General features: G+C 34.7%; 1 protein-coding gene across 7 annotated transcripts in view; it reads right to left on the bottom strand.

The window, feature by feature from the left end:
* The window catches only part of CABCOCO1 (ciliary associated calcium binding coiled-coil 1), a 112548-nt gene extending 90467 nt beyond the window's left edge, over positions 1–22081 (bottom strand). For 6 of the 7 annotated variants that reach the window (XM_059397478.1, XM_059397482.1, XM_059397481.1 and 3 more), the window contains exons 1-3: positions 21923–22081; positions 12874–12977; positions 8045–8214 (exon numbers count right to left, since the gene is read on the bottom strand). In XM_059397478.1, coding sequence (XP_059253461.1) covers positions 8045–8214; positions 12874–12977; positions 21923–21997 — 349 coding nt within the window. In that variant the 5' untranslated portion in view covers positions 21998–22081. Of the gene's footprint in view, positions 1–8044; positions 8215–12873; positions 12978–21922 lie in introns of those variants that run through there. The other variant, XM_059397485.1, reaches the window with a different exon arrangement.
* Between the last annotated feature and the right edge of the window lie 603 nt (positions 22082–22684).

Below are 22684 nucleotides of genomic sequence, written 5' to 3'. Positions count from 1 at the left end.
CACAGACCTGTACCCCTGGGGATAAAAATATATGTTTATAAAAAATTAAAAAATTATATTAAAAAAAGATTTATTTATCTATTTATTTGAGAGAGATGGATTGAGAGAGAGAACAAGAGCAGGAGGGGCAGAGGGAAACAGAAAGAGAATCTTCAAGCAGACTTCATTCTGAGCGTGGAGCCGGACTTGGGGTTCTATCTCAGGATAATGAGATCAGGACCTAAGTGGAAACCAAGAGTCGGTTGCTCAAACGACTATGCCACACAGGCTCCCCAGATTGTGCATTAGTGAGAGAACTGTATATATCCCAGGTTGCATAATCTTTTAGCTTGATTCACTCTGATTCGAGGTGGGTTGTCTGCAGTATGCCTTGTAGCACTAGCATGAGACAAGGAACAGATCAGAAACTGAATCAGTAGAAAATGCAGTTCCTCACTGGAGTTTTATTAATGGGCAACCATGTGCTACAACTAATAGCCCCAACTATGTTCTCTGTAGCTTTTTCTATTAAAATGTTGCTGGATGGGAATGTTCACTGTGGGCTCAGGACTCTACCACATTTTAGTTTAAGTATAAACAGACTTTTCCTCTTTCTCTGGCATGCTTGGCTAAAATTATATTCTTTCCTCATGACAGTTATAACCTTATTAGGTTTAAAAGTTTGAGAGGATTTTTTTTTTCCTTCCCAAAGGAAAAACTAGATCCCTGACTTTTTTTTCCTGCTTGAGTTTTATATGTGCACTTTCACTCTCTCCTAGTTTATGAGTAAGTGGATGGATCCTGCTCAAGTTTTTAAAATTCATTTTTGAACTGATATCAGCAATATAAAATTTCACCTAAAAGAAATATTTTGGGTCAGTTGTAAGTTATGGAAAAAATTTAAAATGGAAATATCTTGTCAAATTTGGAATGTGAGATTCATGAAAATGTTTTACTTTTCTTTATTCTGTTTCGAGTTTGTGAACACTCAGTTTAAGTTTGCAAACCATAGGACTGTTTACATCATATATTCTTTTTTACAATTTAATTTTTGCATAGGTGATACATTCACATGGCTCAAAAACCATATGTGAAATACATTGTAAAAAGGCTTCCTTAACCTTTGTTGCACACATGCTCAGTTCCCACACTCTTCCCTACAAAAAATTTTTCCCCAGTGTTGTTGAGAAATAATTGACATATGTCACTGTGTAAGTTTAAGGCACACAGCATGATTTACCATGAGATGGTGGCTGCAATGGCTTTAGCTAATATACATCTCATATAGATACAATAAAAAGAAAAGAAAGGAAAGAAGATAGAGGGGAAAAAATTTCTTTATTATGAGAACTCTTAGGATTTACTCTCAATAGCTTTCTTTTATACCACACAGTGGTGCTAACAGTAGTCATCATGTTCATTACATCCCTAGTACTTATTTTGTAACTGGAAGTCTGTAACTTGACCACCTTCCACCTCTGGTAAACACAAGTCTGATCTCCTTTTCTATAGGTTCAGTGTTTTGTTTGTTTGTTTGTTTCTTTCTTTTTTTGTTTTGTTTTGTTTTGTTTTTGTTTTAAATTCTACATGTATGATTGTACAGCATTTATCTTTCTTGGTCTGACATTTCATTTTGCATAATGCCTTCAAGTTCCATCCATGTTGTCACAAATGGTAGGAATTTTTTATTTTTATGGATGAATATCATTCCATTATTATATATATACCACAACTTCTTTATTTACTCATTCATCAATAGACACTTAGGTTGTTCCCACATCTTGACTATCCTAAATAATGCCAAAATGAGGATGCAGATATACTTTTGAGTTAGTGTTGTTGTTCCCTTTGGATATATTCCCAGAAGTGGGATTGCCAGGTCATACGGTTGTTCTATTTTTAATTTTTTTGAGGAAACTGCATACTGTTTTCCATAGTGGTTATACCAGTTTCCAATCCCACCAACAATGCACAAGGCTTCCTTTTTGTTCACATTCATGCCAGCATTTGTCATCTCTTGTTTTCTGATGATGGCCATTCTAACAGTCATGGGGTGGTATTTCACTGTGGTTTGAATCTGCATTTCTGTAATGACTACTGATATTTTCATAAACCTGTTAGCCTTTTGAATATCTTCCATGGAGAAATATCTATTCAAGTCTCTTGCCTATTTTTAAGTTGGGTTATTTATTTTTGTTCTATTGAGTTGTAGGTGTTCTTTGTATATTTTAGATACCTATGGAAAGTTTTTATTAGTTTTTTTTCCATATTTTCTTAGTATTCTTTGTATATATAACACATAAATTCTCATGTTTGTCTTTTCATACACAAAAGCACACAATTCTACACCTTGTCTTACTCAATAACAATACACAATTTCCCATACCATAACTAGAAAACATCCTCATTCTTTTATTTTTATAGCTGCATAGTATTCCATGTTAGGGATGAGTTAATCCCTACTGATAAGCTTTTAATTTCAGAGTAGTTTCAGCTTGAGAGAAAAGTTTCAGTAATATCACAGAGAGTTCCCATATACCCCAGACAGTTTCCCATATTGCTAACATTGCTGTGGTATATTTGACACAACTAATGAACAAATATTGATAATTTATTATTGTCTGAGTTCATACTTTCTTTGGATTTCTTTATTTTTTAGTTTTTATTGAAGTCTTTTTTTCTGTCTTAAGAAATTATGCTCATTAATACCCAGGATACCAAATTACATTCAGTCATTATGTCTCCTTAGACCCTACGGTTTCTCAGACTTGACTGGGTTTTGATAGCTTCGACAGTTTTGAGAGGTATGAGTTGGAAATATTGTAGTAAGTCCTTCAATTTGGGTTTGTCTACATTTTTCTCATGATTAAGCAGGGGTTAAGGATTTGGGGGATAAAGACCATTGTGCCATTCTTATCACATTATATCAAGGGCATATGATATTTGACATGGCTCTTCATTAACAATGTCAGCCTTAGTCACCTGGTTGAACAGTATTTATTTGGCTTCTCTGCTGTGGAGTTCGTTTTTTCCACTTTCCATGCTGTCCTCTTTGGAAGGAAGTCAATGTATATCTCATACTGAAAGGGTGAAGAATTGTGCTTTAACTTCTGGAAGGTGAATTATCTACATAAATTATTAGGAATTTGTATGTTATCCAGTTGATTATTTATACAAATCATTAATTTGTATCAGTATGGATTTGTGAATGTTAATTTTATACTTTGGACTATAATTCAATATACTATGTTATTTTGTTCAAATTGTTCCAACTTGGGACACTAGAATCTTTTCAACTGTCTTCTCTATTCCATTGACATACCACCAGCATTTTGATTTTTTGAGCATTTACTCTTAGTCACTACAATATGCCCCAGGCTCATCTTCTATGTTCCCTGCTCCAGGTCTACAATCAGCCATTTCTCTAAGGAGCCCTGGTTTCTTTTATTGGAGAATTAAATTATAAAGCAAGACTTAGATCCTGGGTATGCTTATTATACTGGATGTCATTGCTTCTAGGCCCTCTCCATGGACAGAGCTAAGAAGCATATATGTGTAAACTTGATGTACAACTATATATCTGTATCTACATTATGTTAAACATGAGTCATGCTAATGTTTCCAGGTGATATTTCTAAGGTTTTGCTTTTACAAACATTACTGCAACTGATGACCTTACATACACGTGTGTAAGTGGATATATAGGATAAATTCCCAAATGTAGAATTGCTGGGTCAAAGGGGACAGTATATTTGTAAATATGATAGATAGCTGCTAATCTAAACTTCATGGGGGGGGTTATATATATACTCCCTTTAGTAATATAAGATAGTACATTTTTCTCATAGCTTTGACAGCTCAAAATGCTACCAAAATTTTACAATTTTGTCAATCTGATATATGACAAATGACATTTCTGTGTAGTTTTAATTAGGATTTTCCTTATTACCTTTAATATTAAATTTTTCATTTGTTTAAGAATCACTTGTTTTGGGGTACCTGGGTGGCTCAGTCAGTTAAGCTTCAGACTCTTAGTTTCAGGTCAGGTTATGATCTCACAATCCAGCCCAGTGTCAGGCTCTGCACTCAGTGGGGAGTCTGCTTCTGATTCTTTCTCCGTCTCCCTGTGCCTCTCCCCCCGACTTACGTGTGTGTGTGTGTGTGTGTGTGTGTGTGTGTCTGTGTGTGTGTGTGCATGTGTGTGTATGCTCTCTCCCTCTCTCTCAAATAAATCCAATCTTTAAAAAAAAACAAAACACTCTTGTATTTATTTAGTCATATCCTTGGCTTGTTCTTCTATTGCATTATTGGTCTTTTTCTTCTTGCTTCTGCATGCTCTTTTTATATTATAGAACTTAATAGTTTGCTGGTGTCTGCGATGCAACAATTTTCCCAGTTACTTATTCTTCTTTTAATTTTTCTTTTGGTATTCTTTTCTCTGTAGACTTTTACTTTTATATATCAACTTTAATTATCTTTGTCTTTATGTCTTTGGAATTTTTTTTTTTAAAGATTTTATTTATTTATTTCACAGAGAGAGAGATCACAAGTAGGCAGAGAGGCAGGCAGAGAGAGAGGGAGAAACAGGCTCCCTGCTGAGCAGAGAGCCCGATGTGGGGCTCGATCCCAGGACCCTGAGATCAAGACCTGAGCTGAAGGCAGAGGCTTAACCCACTGAGCCACCCAGGTGCCCCTATGTCTTTGGAATTTTGAGGCATATTTATAAAGGTTTTACCCACCCAAGGTTGTAAGAAATTAATTCATATTTTCCTACAACATTTTTATTGTTCCAATTATTTTATATTTAAGTAAAAATGTGACCCACTTGAAATATATTTTGGTTTATGGTCAGAAAGAGGGTTAGATTCAATTTTATTTTTTTCTAGAAGGACACAATATTATTTATTGAATAGTATATATTTTCATTATAGATTTGAGATGTCATTCAATCAAATACTGAATTCCAATGCTTGGTTCTATTTCTACACTTTCCATTGTGCTCTTTTGGTCTGTTTGGTCATTAACCACCGTGTTCAAATATTTGAGATTTTATAACACTACTATTACTAATTCTACTGCTAATAACAAGATATGTTATGGTTTATTACAGTTTTTAAAGACAATTTGTATTTGCTTACTTTCCATATATTTTTAGAATCATCTTGCCTAGTAAGTCAGTCCAGGCAAAAACATCAACAAAAAACTGTTGGTATTTTTATTGGAATACTAATATTATATATTAATTTAGAGAGATTTAGCTTCTCTGTGATATGGAGTGTTTCCAAGAATGTTGTAAGGTTTTTCCAAATGTAGAAAACTTCCTTGTGACCTTTAAAAGTTCTGGAGTTTTTTCACATAGGACTTGTACATTTCTTTTTAAAGTTTATTCTTAAATATTTTTTTGTCAGAGTGTATATATATTTTGCTTTCATTAAATCCCTTTCTTTTACTACATATATATTTTTAAAATTATTATTAGATTTCTTCAATTTTTACTTAACATTCTAGAAAAATAATAAGAAATTTCAAGCATCCCATCTATGATGTCACATTATATTTAGTAGTCTTGTCTCCTGAGGTTAACCTGGAGTGAACATTTCTCCATCTTTTCCTATTTTTGATAACCTTGCCAGATTGGGAGGTACCAGAGTGAGATAGTTTGTACAATGTTCCTCAGTTTGGGTTTGTCTAACGTTTTCCTCTTAGTTGACATGAGTTATGCCTTTTGACAGCTTTGCCCATTTTTAATAGAATTATTTGTTTTCTTATTGTTTTGAGAGCTCTTTATATGTTACAGAAAGAAGTCTTTTGTCAATATGTGATTTACAGATATTTTTTCCCTATCTGTAGCTTGTCCATTCTTTTTTTTTTTTTTTTAAAGATTTTATTTATTTACTTGACAGAGAGAGATCACAAGTAGATGGAGAGGCAGGCAGAGAGAGGGCGGGGAAGCAGGCTCCCCGCTGAGCAGAGAGCCCAATGTGGGACTCGATCCCAGAACCCTGAGACCATGACCCGAGCCAAAGGCAGCGGCTTTAACCCACTGAGCCACCCAGGCGCCCAGCTTGTCCATTCTTTTAACAGTGACTTTTCATAAAACAAAACTATTATAATTTTATGAAGTCTTAATTTATCATTTTTTTCCTATATGCATCATGGTCTGGGGGTCATGTCTAAGAAATTCTTGTAAAACCCCAGGTCATGAAGATTTTCTCCCAATTTTCTTCTAAAAAATTTATAGCTTTACATTCTAACTTGATGCCTATGATCCATTTAGAGCTAATTGTATCAAATAAAATGCTTAGGCTGAGCTATATATATTTTTCAATATAGAGAGAAATCATTCCAACATTTGTTGAAAAGATTACACTGTTCTGTTGAATTGCTTTTACATATTTATAAAAAAAATCAGATGACCACTTTTGCATCAGTGTATTTCTGAATTCTGTCTTCTGTTTCATTGAGCTATGCTTTATCCCTTCACTAATTCAATATTGACTTTATTATTGTAACTTTACAGTAAGCCTTAGAATTGGGTATATGCTTTTTTGGAGCTTTATCCTTATTTTTGAAGTTGTTTGAGCCATTCTAATTCCTTAGCCATTCCATATAAATTTAGAGATCAGCTTGGGATTCTGGCAGGTTTCTCTGTATTGTTCAGATTGGATAATTACTATCACACTATGTTCAAGTTCACTAATTTTTTTCCTTTGTCTCTTTTCCATTTTGCTATTATTTCTATCTAATGAGATTTTAATTTCGGCTATTGTATAATTTTGTTCCAAAATTTCCATTTATTTCTTCTTTATACCTTCCTTTTTTTTTCATGATTCTTTAAAAAATTTATTTCAAGGATGTTCACAGTTGTTCATTTAAGCATTTTTGTAATACCAGTTTCAGTCTTTAACATATAATCTCAATATCTATTTCATCTTATAGTTGGCATCTATTTATTATTATCTTCCATGCAAGTTGAGAGTTACATGATTCCTTGTTTGCCAAGTAATTTTGGCAATGGTGTTGAAAGATTACTGTTTAGAGACATGTAGTACTCAAAGATTCTATAAATATTTGTCCATTTCCTAATTAGGGAAAAAAACAACCAGTCTGTCTGATCAGTTAATATCATACAAATTAGTTTCATTATCAAGTTTAATTATTTTTTTTCTTCTATTGGTACAATTATTTATCTTTTTGCTTTTTAAAGATTTTATTTATTTATCTGAGAGACAGAGAGAGAGAGAAAGAAAGAGAGCATGAGCAGGCGAGAGGGACAAGCAGACTCCCCACTGAGCAGGCAGCCTGACATGGGCCTGATCCTAGGAGACTGGGATCATGACTTGAGCTAAAGGCAGATGCTGAACCTACTGAGGTAGTGGTTATAATACCTCCCATGCAGGAGTTGCTCTGAGGTTCAATAATGCATGTTAAAGATTAGAACCAAACTAATGCCTAGCACACAGAGTTGGCAATATATCAGTAATAGATTTCTTTCCTTTTTTCCAAGAAGCAATTGTATTTATTCTGAAAAAAAAAAAAAAATTATCAACTGAAAAGTGCTCTAAGGAAGAATTTCCAAATTTCCTATAGTAACTCATTCCAAAGTTATATAAGAAAAAAAGTCACAAAATCTAAGTTATGTGAGTAATGTCTATTTAATGGGGTTTAGATATTGACTTACGTACCTCCTCTCATTAGTCATTTATGAGATATCCCAGTAATACTTGTAGGTAAGATGAAATGAAAACAGTTCAAACAATGAAAAAATACCTAAATAAATGTGAACTACATGATATTTTGGGGACATACAGCATTGATAAGTTTTTTAAATGAAGTTAACAGATCTTTGGCAAGTTAATTAAGAGAACTTTAGCCTATTAAATACTGTTTGAAATTTCACAACTTAAGGAATTTCACAACTATATATATCTTTGCTCTACCCAGAAAAAACCTTATAATTTTCACTAAAGGAATTGCAAGAAAATTAGGAACTTTTGCTTAAGAACATTAATGTAGATAGTGGCCTAAATTTTCTTTAAAAAAAAAGAAAAAATAATGTACTTACTTCTAAGATTATGAAGTAACATATCTAGTAAAGTCATAAATTTTGAATATTGAACAACAGAAAATTCCATTCCTCTAGCCCACAAAAATCCAGATACATAATAATCTAGTAGAATGGCTTCCTTTAGACAGGTGTTAAGGTTTTTGAAATTCAAAAACTTTTTCAATTTTCTGTAACAAAAAGAAAATCCAGACATTAAAACCAGATTAATGCACAGCTCATTTTCTAAGTTTTGAAAACACGAAGATTTTTCTTGAATGAAAATTCTATAATGCCCTAAATCCAAAAATATTCATAGTTATATCAAAATTCTAAGTCCACAATGACATTCAAAAGGAAAACAGAGAGAGGGAAGAGGAAGAAGAGATAAAGAGAGCAAGAATCCGCACTCCTGTTGGTCTTCTTCTTCCATTTGGTCTCTTCTTGTAATTCTCCTCACCTTCCTCCTCTTCTTCCTTCTTCTGTCTTCGAAGTACAACAACTCATTTTGTCTATGCTATAATTTTCTATTAACCTTCAAATATTTTTTTGAAATAATTTCCTTTTCATTTTTTATACTTTTCTCAATACTGTCTTCTAGGTCCCTTAGGGTTTTCAGCAGTGTTAATTGCCCCTTGGGCTGTTCACAGAGCTCTCTCTTTTCTACTCTACCTTTTTACATGCTTTATTACCTTTTATTTCTTGTTATCTCTTCCTTGAGTTTTTATATCTCTATTTTATACTCTTGCTGTGGTTGCTTCATAAGTTGTCTTTTTAAATTCATGATAAAGGCTCCGTAGCTCAGGGGTTAGAGCACTGGTCTCGTAAATTCATGATAAATGTTTGACTTTTTTTTTTCTGCTCATGGCTATATTCATTTGGTTGTATTTTCTTTCTTGCCAGTTTTTTCTCCTTATTCTTTAATTACTTTTTTTCTTAAAATGGTTTTGTATGCATATTCCTTGATGTGACAAGCTATTTTCTGTACAGAATCATTTATTCTAGTTTTTTACTCATTTTTCAATTAGTGGGGAAAAGGAAAAAAAAAGTAGGATGGGTTCTCATTACCATCACATAAACAATCTATTTCTTGTAAATATGGGAATTATCTGTTCTAAGCCTGTATATCCTTGTCCTGCTATTGCAAACAAGTGTTCTTGAAATAGCACTTCAGGGTTTTCTTCTCACCTAGGAGAATAATTATGTTTTTTAACTCACTCTAAGATCTTCAACTATGTGTATCTTTCTCATTCTTTCTCTTTCATTTCTGCTTGAACTATAATGCTTCTGGCAGTCATCCTCTATTTTGTGGTTTGGACATACAGCATTCTCCTTGTTTGGAAAAAGAAGTTATTGGTATTTCCTTGTTGCTTATATGTGATTTCTGAAGGACTGTGTGTGGACGTATGACAACTTTATACTGCCATTTCAAAAAGGAAGTCCTTATTATTCATAATATTGAAATAGGTTCTATAATCAGAATAATTACAGCAGGATGAAACAAGTTTGGGAAAAAATTAAGCTGATGTTGTATTTAACCTCTAACATAAATCTCATCTACAGTGGTGTCAAGGTAGACCTCAACCACAAAAGTGAGTTCTGATTCCTCTAAACCAATTAAGATAATCTCCCCCTCTTCCCATAATGCAATATAATGGTATTCAATATATGGCATTCTCTATAGTAACTACTGGTCTGTGGTGGGCACTCTCCTAAACTGTTCTAATTCCTAAGGATGAGGCTTATTTTATTCTGTGGAACAAAAATACAAGAGTAAATAAGTATGTTTGATTGCTACTGGCAGCCACCTTGTAGTCATAAGAAAAATCAATTCTAAAATTATAAATTTCTTTATGATACTATGGAGGACTTGAGTCAATCAACTCCGGAGTCAAATATCTCTGAACATTTTTTCCCAACAGTTAGTCTTCCTTCTCACTGTACATTTCATCTGTCATCTCCATGCTGTTCCTTAAAAAAAATAAGATATTTGACTTAAATAGTTGATGTGCTCTTTGCTTTTAATTTTCATTTTTTCAGTGTCTGATTATATGTAAATGAAGCCAACTATTTGTCTAAGAGTATTTTAGTGAAACTTCTTTGACCACATCTATCTTTGCTCTCCCCCATACCCCCTCCACCACCTTCCCTAGTACCATTTGAATCTTAACCTTCGACTTGAATTGCAGGGCTGACTATTCACCATTTCTAATCTCAGCTCACAGATTTCACCCCAAAGGAGGTTATGCAGGGAAGCATCTGGAGCAAGATGCTGCTGCAATTTGAATGCAAAGGTCCCAAGCATTTTACTGGCAAATCTTTAAGTTTTTCGTCTGGGGATAAGGGAAGACGGGACATGGGAGAGGAGAGAAGGCTATAGCTGTGGCATTAGAGACTATGGGGAAAGAGAAAGATGCTTAACTGGGATTTAGGAAGTCTTACTATAGTGATAGGTGATGTAACTATCTACTTCATCTCATCAAGAAGCCCAGGAAAGGCATTACATTATTCCTATATGCTCTTGAAATTGGAGCCCATCTTATTTTTTTAAATATGATGACATTCAGAAATAAGCCTTAAGGCAAGAGCTGAACAGCTCATGGAAGCCCAGTTATGAAAGGTTATTAAAAGATCTCTCAGGGTTATTTCTGTGTTTAGTTATTTTCAATTTAGTCCTTAACATTTTTTCAAAAAGGATTTGGGTGTATCTATAAAAAATCAGGGTTACATTAAAAGCATGAATGTTTGATTATAGTTAGGAGATCATGAGAAATGTACTCAGAGGTTTAACTTTACTTGAAGTGTAATCTAGAAATATGTCTTAATGATACGATAATGTTTCATTTGGTTGGCTGCTTTCATGAAACAGTTTTTAATTTTAAAATGTAGGGAAGTGTGATTTCCTATAATTTATTTAAATAGGTATATAGCTTTATAGACTGCATGATTTTGGCATACTTCTGTTACTTGGTGACAGGGTACCTAAATTATATTTCTGTCATTTTGAAAAGTATATAATCGCCATCTAGAATAATGCTATTTTAAATGGGAAGTGAAGGATTGATTGCAAATATTTTAGGATTACTATTGTAAAAATCTTATAAAGAACCTCAAAAAATTACTCTGCAAAGAAATACCTCCTGATATAACATTGTCATTTATCCAAAATTGATATCAAAAATCCGAGATTACTTCAGGTGAATTCTATTAATGAAACAGTCTAAAAGGTCAACCCATGTTGAACCTGGTTGTTTTTATACAGTTAATTTCTGTATCACTCTCTGTGTTATTTCTTTTATCCTAGACATCACCGCTTAAAGATTAAAAATACTTTTAGAATTTAAATATTTGGCAATAAAGAGAGCCATTAAGTGGGAAAAAAAGATCATCACACAAGGTATGGTACATAGTACAACTTAAGATGTGGTAAGAATGAAACAAGTATAAATATTTTGTTTGCATTATCTTTTATTTAATATTAATTGCATTTAATATAACATCTTTGATATTTAATACAAATAAATTATAAATTCTAAGAAATATCTGTCATCATATTATTTTGCCTAGTATGAAATACCTATTTTTTGCACTTTAATGATCAATATTTGGAATAGCTAGAAATGGAAAATACTTATTAAAACATAAATAATCAGTGATACTAATAAAAGAATTTTGCTAATCAATTCTGATACTAAAATTCAGAATTTCCAATGGCCATTCATTTCTATAAAAATCTTAAAATCACCATGATATACTTGTTTAAAAATCTGTGAAATTTTTAATTGCCTTAATACTTATAAAGATATAGATGGTAAGCAATATGGCCAAGTCACAGATACTAGGATTTCTAGCAAGAGTTGCAGGCCCTGAAACTGAAGACCATCCTGGGAAAAGGCCTGTCAGTGTCATTTGCCTGCTCTTAATATGTCTTCCCTTCTCAGATTTCTCTTCCAGCCAGTACATCTGTCATATTTCCTTCTTAGTAGTAAATCACCTCTATTCCACAATATTTGAAAGATTTGCAAATGATAGCCACTGACAGAGTCATTTTCTATTTGTCCATTATGGTCCACAATACCTTCCTAACATCCAGATGACTGGCCTGTAGAAGAGACATTACAGTCCAGAACATCACATCATGTGTAAAGTGGGCTCTCTACACATTATAGTCAATCAGTCTTCATATTATTAGAGCAAGATAACTTTTAAGATGACTGATTACTCAAAACACATTTTAGGAACTTGTGTGTTAGATATATCTGACTAGAGTTCTATGTAAATGATTTGCTATAGAGAATGAGATGTACATGTATTAGAATTATTCCCATAAATTCAGTTATATTCACATTTTTAGGAAAAAAACATGAAATTAGAGTATTTAGTATAGTTTTATATCCAATAAAAATCACAGGTGGATGGCTAATACTCATAATTTCCAAAGTATTAAAATATATTAATTCTTAATATTACAGAAAAAACAACTTGTTCTTGTCACGATGAGACAGAAGACCTAAAGGTTACTGTGCATAATTGACAGTTTTACGAATGAAAGAGAAAAGAAGTAGAAGAGAGCATATGTTAAAGATTGCTTTTAACAATAAATCCCTCTTCTCTGTTAACATTTGCATGTTGGTCTGAAATGCATTTCTCACATAAAGACGACAGCTGAGCAGTGTAAAAAGTCAGTTGTTTGAGAATTTTGGTGTTTCAGACTCTGGAGATTATATATATATGGAGATATATCTATATCTATATCTATATCTATATATCTATCTATATTTGCATGATATAGATTTATAGATGCAGAATTAGAACTGTTTTATATTTGGTTGTAATATTGAAATACTTACTGTTGAACTCCATCTATGTCCTCTGCCAGCATTTCAGTGATTTGAGCAGCTGAAAGAAAATCTGGAGACAGAATCTTTTCATGTTCCTGGAATTCAGCATCTCTCTATCAAAACAAAAACAAAACAGGAATGAGTTATTTCAATAATATTATTAACCCAATAATATCAAAATGTGCTTAGTTTCTAGTTGCTATCAGAAATAAAAGTGAAACACAATAGTCTTCTAGATAATCATTTTTCTCTTCATTTTCAAGTAATGGTACCTCTCAAAAGTTGAATGTCTAGTTAAACTGTCTTTTATGCATATTTAAAACTGGGTGATGGCTTTCAATTAACAAACACGTTTTTGGTATTTATTTTTTTTATCATGATAATGTACTCTTTAATTCCACTTCCCCCTTCTCCCCTTCAGTAACCATCAGTTTATTCTCTGTAGTTAAGAGTCTGTCCTTTAGTTTGTTTCTTTTTTAACCTTTGATCATTTGTTTTGTTGCCTAAATTACACATACAAGTGAAATCATATGGTATTTGTCTTTCTCTACTTTATTTCACTTAGCATTACATTCTCTAGCTCTACCCATGTTTTCATGAATGGCAAGATTTTATTCTTTTTTATGGCTGAATAATGTGTATATATTATATATAGTTTATTATATATTATATTATATTAATTATTGTTAATAATTATAATTATTAATTATATTCTGTTAAATTATTATATTATATAATATTATATTACATATCCCACATATTATTATATATTATATAATATTATATATACAGGATTTAAGGATATTAAGGATTTTTGCATCTTTATTCATGAGAGATATTGGTCTATAGTTCCTTTTTTTGTGGTGTCTTTATCTGGTTTGAGTATTGAGGTGATACTGTCTTCATAGAAGGAATATGGGAGTTTTCCTTTCTCTTGTATTTCTCTGGTATAGTCTGAGAAAAATAGGTATTAACATTTCTTTAAATGTTTGGTAGAATTTGCCTGTGAAGCAATCTGGTCCCAGGTTTTTGACTTTTGAACATTTTTTGGTTACTGAGTAAATTTCATTGCTAGTAACTGGTTTTCTCAAATTCATTGCTTTAGTTTTGGTAGATTACATGTCTCTAGGAAATCCAAGAAGCAGACATCCACCCAGCAGTGACCAGTCTGCCATGTGTCTCACTGAAATATCCACTATGTCTCATTCAAGGACGCAACGTCTACCTGGCAGTGACCAGCATGCCATATATCTTACCCCTAGAAGCTGAAAACCCAGTGCAACTGGGGGTATAGCAGGACCACTTCTTTATTCTAAGAGTTTTGGTCCTCAACAAGATTGGTCACCAATCCTCAATGCAAAACCAACATCATAACATTACAATGAGGAGACATCCACCCAGCAATGAGAAAGAAAGAAAGACTTAGAGGAGTCTGTGTTCTATTCTAGGAAAACATGTGGTGGATCAAACGTGCTGCTTATGGGAAGAGCTTCCCAGAGAATCACCAATAGGCTGATCATCCCCAAATGCATCTTGGTTACTCCCAGTGACAGTCTTAAATCACTGGGGGCTTGGAGGACTTGGATGATCAGTCTTATGTGTGTGTTCCCGGCAAGCCACAAATAATTATCATGCAGAAGATTTCCTCAATAGGGACTGCTACATAAGAAATAACTTCTGACACTTCCCTGGGTTCTTAGTCACATAAAAACACTTTCTGATGGGAAGGAACAAGTGTCCCTTTTCTTTGGAGCTGAGTGATTCAGTCTCTTATGCCAGCTAATAGCCTTAAGAAAAACTGTACAAGAACTGAACCAGAGAGTCTTACAATTAAAGTGAGAGTAAAGTTTCAGAGCCAACTAAAGCAATCCAGAGCACAGGAAATGAACAGGGAGTGAGAATAGGGAATGAGAATAGGTCCCATATCAGTTCTCCCAGTTTTCCTTTTCCCCAGAAAATAGACCAGTTACACAGAGGTGCACAGAGACAGAAATTACAGCAGCATTACACCAACTCTGTTTCACAGAGGAGGAACTTAGCAATCCCCAAAAGTCAAATTGTGCTGTGCAGACTTAATTTTGGGGTACCATTGTTCCTCTGAGGGTCACTTCATGATTATCAAGATGATGCAGGCAACCCAAGTCCAAGGACCCAGAGTGGGTCCCACAGGACCAGCCAAGTGGGTGCTTGCTTCATGCAGGATGGAAATCAAATGCAAGCCAAGGAGATGAGAGCAGATACAGTAAAAGCATCTAAAGACTCAGAAAGGAAAAGGAGCATGAGCCTCATCTTTGCTTGGGTATCTGAAGCTTTTAATGGAGGACTGTGGTCTTGTTGTATGTGTCCTCTTAGGCATCCAGGAACTGATCGAACAAGAATGAATTACAAACTTTAAAAAATACTTACATGTTCCTCATTGAGCGTGGGGCTCAAGAGGAGGCAAAGACAAGTAAAAAACTTGTTAGCCTCAATAACTTAACATCTAGTGGAAGGAACAAACCAAGGGTAACTTTAAAACGAGAAGATAAAATAAGTGAGTCATAATAAAAGGACAAGGACAGACACAGGACAATGAAAGCCTAGAGAGGAGGTCCAGAAATGCACTTGGTAAGACTAGACAAGAATGATGGAATGAATCAGCAACAGAACACATGTGGACTGGTTCTGTAAATATCAAGTAATTCACACAATGGTGCCTTGAGTACAAATCAGGGTCTAGTTGGACATAAGTGGGAAGTGGGCATTGGGAACATGTTGTGGGAGATCTCAAATTTAATACTTGAATAAATATTTACTGAGTGATTACAAAATGCAACATATTGCACAAGAGATCACAAATATTTTAGATCCTTGGCTGGTCAAAGAATGACAAGCTGAAGAGTTTGTTCTTAGTAATACAGACAGTAAGGAACCCATGACGCTTTTTAGCAGTGAAATGATAAGATAAATCTGTCCTTTAAGGAAGGGCAATTTGTAGGGGAATGAAGGAAGGAAAGAAGCAGAGAAAGGACTCAGAGGAAAGTTCAATGAAAATGTCTTTGAAACTGGTCAGGAATGAGGCACGGGATTGCACTGGGCTCCTAGCAGTGTGTATGAAAAGGGGTGAATGCAACATTATCTGGGGGACTAAAAGTGGTACAAATAAATAGTATGTGTATCTGAAATAGATGATTGAAAAAAGAGAAAGGTGGAAATTCTCAGGCCCTCCAGAAGCTGAGTCCTTTTGTTCAGAGTACAGACTGTAAAAGCCATATGTGGCACTCTTGATACAACAATAAAAATAAAAGCACTGGAAGATGATGCCTGTTTTAAGAGAGCGACATGACAAGTTTGATTTCAGTGGCTGAATTTAAGGTGGAATACGCATATCGAGGAAGAAATGTTTAGGAGGTAATTAGAAATGCTAGACTCAGAAAAGTCCAGTTTAAAAATATTGGCTTAAGAGTCTAAATTCCTCAGGGACAGTCATTCAATCTTTTACTTCTTTTTACAATTTTGCAGATCCTAGTTATGTCAACATAGGTTGTTAATCGACTGTCTGAATTCATCTCTATCATCTGATGACATTATTAGATGATAGTAAATGATGAATAGGGGACTTGAATTTGGAGGGCTCAGAGGGTTCGACTACTGATTAATTTTGTGACTTACAGCAAGTCATTTGAATCTAAGTTGAATTCATGGTAAAAAAATCATTTTGAAATGTTTTAAAACACAAGATTACTGTCATTATTAACAAAAATATGCATGGAGGGTACACTGTACAGACATTCAGATCAATTTTATTTGATGTGAAAATTTTCTGGATAGAGAAAAATAGGTCACACAAGACTGTATGAAAGGGAATACAATAATCTTAAACCTTTTCTACAATAATAATTCTAGGTAAAATGCTTAATATTAGTGCTTCGTTTTTTACTAAAACTTGATAGTTTAAGATAATCATCTTGTAGGAGGGTTTGCCTCTGGTTTTTGTTTTCTTTTGTCTTAAATTGAATTCCTGAACCTATTTTAAACTAGTGCTCTTTCTTGTTTGTTTACATACTGTCTTGCACTTGAAAGGATATAAGGTGGTAAAAGTCTTTATTCTTTCAACACATATATTCTGACTTATGAAAATTAAAGATACAATACAAAATTCATGAATAGGCTAATAAAAATGTGATATGTAATTTGGTTTTCTCTGTAAAATTCCATCTCTGACTAGAAAAATATGTAAGCTAAACTTCACTGTAACTCATTTTATTCCGCCACCTGGTAATTTTAGCAATTACTCTAGAAGCAATAAAATTGTAAGCCTAATATTATATGCCAGATAATCTTTTCTCTGAATTTCTTCTCTTATTCACCTAAACTCTCCACATTGTATGTCTTCCTTCTAGAATTTAAGCTTTTGAGATATCTTTCTATCCATCACTGGTAGTATCCCAAAAGATTCTTAATAAATGTTCATTAAAAAAAAGACAACATAGGGGTGCCTGGGTGGCTCAGAGGGTTAGGCCGCTGCCTTCGGCTCAGGTCATGAACTTGGAGTCCTGGGATCGAGCCCCGTATCTGGCTCTCTGCTCAGCAGGGAGCCTGCTTCTTCCTCTCTCTCTGCCTGCCTCTCTGCCTGCTTGTGATCTCTCTCAAATAAATAAATAAAATCTTAAAAAAAAAAAGATAACATAGTTCATCAAAGATGACTAAGAGGGGTTTCACAGTCATAAAGAATATAGACTAGCCTACAATTTCTATACTTAGAAAGTCGCTCTTTGAGCATGAAAATAAATGAACTAAGGAGCAGCACTGTGTTGAGCCATGCAAAAAGGAAGATCAGTACTACTGATTCTGCCTTTATTTAAAATTTTGATCCATTATGAGTTTTTTGTATTAACTTTTAATTTAAAAAAAAAATGCCCTCGACTGCATTATAATCCCAATTATATCACTGCAGTTAAGTATCTTGACTACTGAATTTCTGGCATCTCTTAAATTTTATGCCCAAGAAGACTGCTCTACTTGCCTCACTACAGTCCAGGCCATGCTAAGGAGCCAATTTAAGAAAAAGAAAGCTATTCAAAAAAAAAAAAAAAAAAAAAACAGATTAAAGAAGGATAAGTGAAACAAGAACTAGTTCTTTAAAGTGATGAATAAAATAGGCAAAAATATTTGGCAAACATGATTAAATGAAAAAATAAACATATGACACATTCTATAGACTTACATTTGAAAATTATAAGACAATGTGTAAGTCCTCAAATTTGAACAGGGGTAAGAAAGAGAATGGAATTGACCACATAAACTAAACTGTAAGTCTGCTTTTTTAAAAAAGTCACCACGCCCAGATAGTTGTACACTTGAAGTTCTACCTAACAATGAAGAACACATAAATTCTGTGGACTAATAATTACAGACTGTAGACAATTCATTTTTAAGAAGCTGGCAGAGTCTACACACAAAAACCTAAACAAGCACAAAATGGAAATTATAAATCAAAATCATTCATGAATTCAGATGTAAAAATTTTAATTAAAATATTGTCTTAGAAAGTTGAATCCAACAGTGTACTAGGAAAAATAAGCTATCATTATGACCAAGTAAGATTAATTTCAGAAATTCAAGGATGGATCATCATTAACAAGATACTTTTTGTGTCAAATTAAATGATAAAAAATGATATAATAATGAAATATTAAATGGGAATTTGCTAGAATTCAGGAGCAAAACTCTTAGTAAAACATGAATAGAAAAAAATAGCTGAAATACAAAAAAGATTATTTGTCAAAACATCAGACTGAATGGTAAAAAACTGAAGTCATTCTCATGAAACCAGAAACTAAAAAGGGATTCTGGCTAGTAACATTATTGCAATTTAACACTCTGTAGAAATTCTAACTAATATAATAAGAAAACATGTGGGTTAAACATTAAAAATGAAGTAATAAAGAAATCTTTATTTGAAGGTTACATGGTTATATACCTAAGACACCTGACATTGTACTAACATGGTTTCAGTTAATAAGAAATTTGATAAGATGGTAACATAACACGAATATATAAAGGCCAATTGCTTTTCTCTATATTAGAAACTAATTAGAAATGGAAATGGCAGAAATGTGATTAAACTATACTTGGTTATAAATATAATAAGAAAGATATAGGACCTATAGAAATCATAAACTTTATCAAAAATTTAATAAAAAGCTTAATAAAGGAGATTTATTGGAAAACTTCAAAAAAATTAAATCCTTCCTACATTATAAATGTAACATGATGGCAATTTTAAATCTCAACTATATCATTCTAGAACTTTATAAACTAATTTTTAAAAATTCTTATGGAAGAATAGATATATTTTTAACAAGAAAAATAGTGAGAGGAACCTTTCCAAATTAGACATTAAAGCTAAATATAAAATAGTATGGCATTGACATAAGAATGGGAAAACTGGTCAGTGGAAAAGAAAAAGAAAGTAGATATATTCAAAAATATATCTACAATAACATATATAAATTTTCAGAAATTCAAAAATACATATACATGTATACATATGTGTGTGGGGTATGTGTGTGAATAAATAAATAAATGTTTGGCGTGTCTATTCAGTTCCACTATTCTGCCCATCCTTGTGTTCATTCACATGTATATACACATAATGTGATAGTGGTAGTCCATTCTGAAGGGGAAGAGAGAGGATGGTTATTCAGTAAATGAAGTTGGCATAACTGATGGTTCATGTCTAGAAGAAAATAAAATTAGGTACTCATTTCAAATATATCAAATATATCTATCAAAAATTAATTTTAGCCATGTTAAAGACTAAACCTTAGTAAAACAATACTTTATATATTAGGAAAAGAGTAAAGATTACTTGCATCGTCTGAAAGGGAGGATGAAGACAGGAGAAACAGGACTTTGAAAATAAGAAAGGAAACCCAAAGACCACTAATAAAAAGGACAAGCCCAAATATTTGTCAAATTTGCCACACCCACAGCCACTACTCTCAGAAGTTCTAAATGTTTTATAAATACTACTACTGTATATTAACATTTTAAGGAATATTAGTACTGTTTTCTCAACAGTATTTTAAGTAATAATTTTGTTATCCTCCCCCATGGTCCTGCTCAGGTCTTGGGAGATCAATACTGGAAAGAATCTGACCTAAGAAGAACCTTTCAGTATCTAACTGAAAGAGGGGCCTCTGCCATATTTTCTATCTAACCCCTAAAACATATTGTGGGCACAAATGGGCAGCCAGCAGACCTCATCACTCTAAAGAATGCAGGCTCTACAGATCCACTGGCTTCTCTGTGGCCTAGAGGAACTCTGCTATCATTGGAATGGAAACTGGGTTCTACCATGCAGTGTATCAGCCTGTTCATCTCAGTATAGGCTAAGTGAGTACAGCTCAATGAGTCCAAATTCCCTCTTGATTTCTTCAGTTTGTTACCAACTAAAAGATTGAATATTTTCTGAATTGCCTGTCACAGGGAATACCTGCTCCTCCAAGAAGTTAACAAATATGCCCACCAACAGTGCTAAGATGGTAGACAATCACCTGAGGTCTATAATTAACTCAACTCATCTGACCCATCTAAAAAACAAAAGTGATTTTCTTTTCTCTTGGAACATAGCACTTCTTTGCATCTTAAAAAAGGGGGGGGGGTATTTCTTTTTCTTTTCTTCCTTTATTTATTTTTTTGAAGTGCAGATTCATCAGCTCCAAATTATCAGAAAGGACATATCTATATCTACATGGACAAGTACATACGAACAAGTATACACTGACAATTGCGCATTTTTTCTTAGGTAAGTTTTTGTGTATTTTTAAATAACACGACTTAATTGGGAAATTTGCTCTGCCACTTTCAAAATTGTATTACTTACATTAGAGATCACAAGGGAGTAACTAGCTTAGTAACCAGTTTATCACATTAAAATGTATTTTTAATGTATGCTAATTTCAACAGACTCCTAGGACAGTCAGTGTGCTAATTTAGCGGTCTGCAGTATTGGGAAGAATCTGGATTGGGAACGACTTGTATGTATCTCTGCGGCAAGACACCAGATTATTGGCTGTGTGTTTCTACATTTAGAAAATAGCAGCTAATACTTAGCTTCTGCACAAAAAATCTTATTTAGACTAAGAAGGGAGTTGGGTATAGCCATGTAAATTACATTATTATTCACCTTCAGTCTTAAAAAAAAAAAAAAAAAACTCAAGAAAAAACTTTCTAGAACACGATGGACTCCGTGTGAAGATTTAAACATTTTCTTTTAGCAGTATGTGGAATGGCAGATATGTTCTTCATTAAAATCTCAGGATACCAAGTTTATGCGCAATTAAAGTAATCTAAAACCCATTTATCATTGAGAGCTAGTGTTGGGAGGGGCCTAAAGATAAATCCTTTTTTCTTTTTCTTTTTTCCACATAAAGGAAACCACTGGAGAAAGTTAACCTTCGTAAAGAGACAAGTGGATGATGAGCAACGAAGCCAAAACCAAAAGATCGATTTTCCAGGGCCCCTCCTTTGTCCTATCATGTATCTCCGTATTTAGAGAAGTGGTAAAATAATCAGGGAGACACCAAGCCCTGACCTTCAAATATTAATCAATCTACTAACAATGAAGAGTTATTATTCCATGACACCTTTGAACAACAGAACTATGATCACTGCGAAAGAATTAGCAGCACTTTCCAAACGGGACCGGTCCATTTTAGATCCCAAGATCCCGTTTCAAGGGCAGAAAATCCGGGAGAAGCACTGCGTTGTGAGGTCGCGGGGACCTGGAACCGACCAAGGGAGGAATTTCTACAGTTTCCACTCCAGGGCACCTCTCGCGGCGCTCCGGGGCGGGGGCGCGGCCGGCGGCAAGGCTCCGGGAGCGCAGGGCGCTTCCCGGACCCTGGCACTGCTCCGGTCCGCTCCGGTCCGCTCCCTGCCCCGCCGCCACTCGTCGCCGCGCTCCCAATCCCGGAGCCAGGCTCCTCCCTGGGGACGGGCCCCAGCCGCGGGCCGCGTGGGCCTGAGGCGTGAGGTCGAGGGTCGCGGGTGCCGGGAAGGGGCGGCGTACCTCCGACTCGGGTGTGGTTCCCGCCGGGGTCGTCGCCGCGGGGGTCGTCCCCCCGGGAGTGGTCCCCACGGACATCCTCAGGATCTCGCCCCGGAGTTGCGGCCCTTCGTCGCCTAGGCAACCGAGGCGGGGCCGCAGGCGCGAGCCTGAGGAACGAATCCCTCCGCGAAGAGACTTCCGGGTCGGAACTTGGGCCGCTCAGGGGGAGGGCAGGGGCGGGGCCCGGGCCGCTGCAGGGCTGCTCGGCGGGGAAAGACCCCCTCAGGAGCGCTTTGAAAACTCTGCTAGAGACAGACTTGTTCCTTTTAGTAAGAACGAAAGCAAGAAGGGGGAAAAAAAAAAAAAGGCAATTTAAATGAGTTAGTATGTGGAGAGGTGTCTAATGCTAGCATAGCAAGTTCTCAATAAATATTAAAGTGAGATATGTGCGGCACCTGGGCACCTGGGTTGTCAGAGGTTAAAACCTCCCCCTTGGCTTAGGTCAAGATCTCAGGGTCGTGGGATCCACCCCCGCATCAGGCTCTCTGCTGGGCAGGGAGCCTGCTTCCTCCTTTCTGCCTGCCTCTTGGCCTACTTGTGATCTTTGTCAAATAAATAAATAAATAAAATTTTTTTTAAAAAGTGAGATATATTTTTGGAACTTGATCATTGATTTTGGATACTAAGGAGTTATTGTACTTTTAAGGCGATATTAAGAAAAAAAGGTTGGGGCGCCTGGGTGGCTCAGTCCTTAAGTGTCTGCCTTTGACTCAGGTCATGAGC

This window comes from Mustela nigripes, chromosome 4 (assembly GCF_022355385.1).
Source record: "Mustela nigripes isolate SB6536 chromosome 4, MUSNIG.SB6536, whole genome shotgun sequence".
In the NCBI taxonomy this organism is placed as follows: domain Eukaryota; kingdom Metazoa; phylum Chordata; class Mammalia; order Carnivora; family Mustelidae; genus Mustela; species Mustela nigripes.
The sequence above is the reverse complement of the archived record's forward strand: the minus strand, read 5'-3'. Positions and strand labels throughout refer to the sequence as shown.